The sequence below is a fragment of the Monoraphidium neglectum genome (genome assembly GCF_000611645.1).
Source record: "Monoraphidium neglectum strain SAG 48.87 unplaced genomic scaffold scaffold01585, whole genome shotgun sequence".
Taxonomy (NCBI): Eukaryota; Viridiplantae; Chlorophyta; class Chlorophyceae; order Sphaeropleales; family Selenastraceae; genus Monoraphidium; species Monoraphidium neglectum.
This window is the reverse complement of record NW_014012043.1, coordinates 1,996-3,922: the sequence shown is the minus strand read 5'-3', so window position 1 is coordinate 3,922 and position 1,927 is coordinate 1,996. Positions and strand designations below refer to the sequence as shown.

Below are 1,927 nucleotides of genomic sequence, written 5' to 3'. Positions count from 1 at the left end.
CCCGCGTCGTCGCGCTCAGCGCCTTGGCCCCCAGCGTGAGCAGCGCCTCGCTGAGCCACACCGGGACCGCCGCCTCGTTGAACAGCTCCTGCCCAAGGCACAAGTCCCCCGCGACCACCGGCCGCGTGAGGCGCGCCTGAGGGGCACGATAGGAGAGTCGTGTGCGTTTATGTTTGTGTCTGGGGAGTGAGCAAGTGTGTGGGACTCTTTTTGTATATTCATGTGCGTGTACACGTGAGGCAGAACCTGGAGGGTGGACAAGCGCCGGCAGACCTTGCCATTGAGCAGGCGGCGTGATTGCCGGCCGCTTTGGCCGCGGCGCACCGCTGCCCGGCCCGGTCGACCTGCGTCTTGCGGCACGGCACCCTCTTCAGGCCCAGTGACGCCCCGCCGCGGCCCCGTCTTCGGCGAGCCGGTGGCTGGGCGCTGCACACCTGGATGGCCGTGTGCACGAACCGCTTCTTCCCCCTGAACTTCTCGGCCTGGCTGCTCTTCACACCCCGCACGTGGATCTCGATCTTGCACCTGCCCATCTGCCGACGGGCGTCCGGATGCGCCCGCGTGAGCGCCGTTGCCCGCGCCCGCCCGCTGGCCGCCGAGCGACGGCCATGCTGTCTCGCGTCGCAGGCTCCCTGCCAGCGCCCTGCTGCACGAAGCTGCTGCAACCAACAATGCGGCCCTGTCCCGCCCGCATCCATCTCTAATCGGCGGGAACCCAGGCGCGGGGCTCACATCGTTCTCAGTCTCATACGCCCGCGTGTTGATCCAAGGCAGGTTCTCATTAGGCGCCGCCTCCCCCAAGCTGACCTGGCGAATGGGGGCGGCGCGCGGGTCCACGGGCCCGCGGGCGAGGGCGCGGTGGGTGAGGGGACCACACGCGGGCACGGGCCGGCGCGGAGGGCGGGCCGAGGGGGTGGCGCGGACTTTGGGCCCGGGAAACTATTTTGGGCCCGCGTCACTGTCCCATAGAACCTCGAAGTGAGAGGTGCCGTCTAGCATGACGCCCCTGTGGCTAGGCCTTTACGCACAGCCACGCCGTCAGCGGCGCCCTGACACGGCCGCCCGGAAGGATAGACCGGCCCGCCGAGCCCGGCCCCGGCCTGCAGAGATGGCCGGCCCCCTGCCACCCATGCCGCCAGGCGGGCAAGTCCGGCCGCGGCCGCGGGCGCGCGCCGCACCTGGCCCGCCGCAAATGGGTTTTGCGTGAAGATGAGGGGGTAGTGCGGCGACGACTTGAAAGCGGCCGGCGGCGGGATGGCCGTCGCCAGCAAGGGGTCGACGCCCTTCAGGCTTATGCCGTGGAAGTCTGCGGGAAGCTGGGCGGCCGCGGCCGCAAACGGCGTGCCGGCGGGGCCGGCGGGGGGCGGCTTGCCAGCCTGGGCGGCTGCCGGGCTGACCTCCACTTCTATTTCCAGGTCTGGGGAGGCCATGCTCGCTGAGTCAGCGGCTGCCACGCCAGGGGCATGGCGCCGGGCTGGGCGGGCGTGGGCGTGGCGCGGGTGGTTAGGAGGGGGTTGATCGTGCCAGGCGGCCCCGGCAGCGGTTCCTAGCCGTCTGCCGAGGCAAGGGATGGTGGGTATGTGCAAGCAGAGTGGCACCCGGTGCGGCGCCGCGTTTGGCGGCGCCCTGGCTGCGAGCAGCAGCCGGGCCCCCCCTGCGCGAGAGGCCTCCAGGGTTGCCTCGGTGACGCCGATCCTGGCCGCTGCCTTTCGACAGCCAAGGCTTGCTCCACTATGCTCACACATGACCCTTGGACGGCCTGCTTGCTCGCGGCGAAGGTGGCCGCAACTTAGGCACTGCCCCGAGCAAGCGTTTGCGTCACTGGTTCCCGAGTTATTGGCAAGGTTCTCTCGTGTCTACCACAGCTAATTCCTTTTGTTCGTTGCTGGCGCAATTGAGGCAGGGTGTGTTGATCGGACCTCGAGTG

At 69.5% G+C, this 1,927-nt stretch overlaps 1 protein-coding gene across 1 annotated transcript in view; it reads right to left on the bottom strand.

Annotated features, from left to right (window-relative positions):
* MNEG_8378 (hypothetical protein) overlaps positions 1-1,430 on the bottom strand; it is a gene marked incomplete at both ends in the record, with an annotated part of 4,288 nt that extends 2,858 nt beyond the window's left edge. The window contains 4 exons of the mRNA XM_014043147.1: positions 60-136; positions 435-533; positions 733-807; positions 1,179-1,430. Of these exons, the coding sequence (XP_013898601.1) occupies positions 60-136; positions 435-533; positions 733-807; positions 1,179-1,430 (503 nt within the window). The remainder of the gene's footprint in view (positions 1-59; positions 137-434; positions 534-732; positions 808-1,178) is intronic.
* Positions 1,431-1,927: the final 497 nt, after the last annotated feature.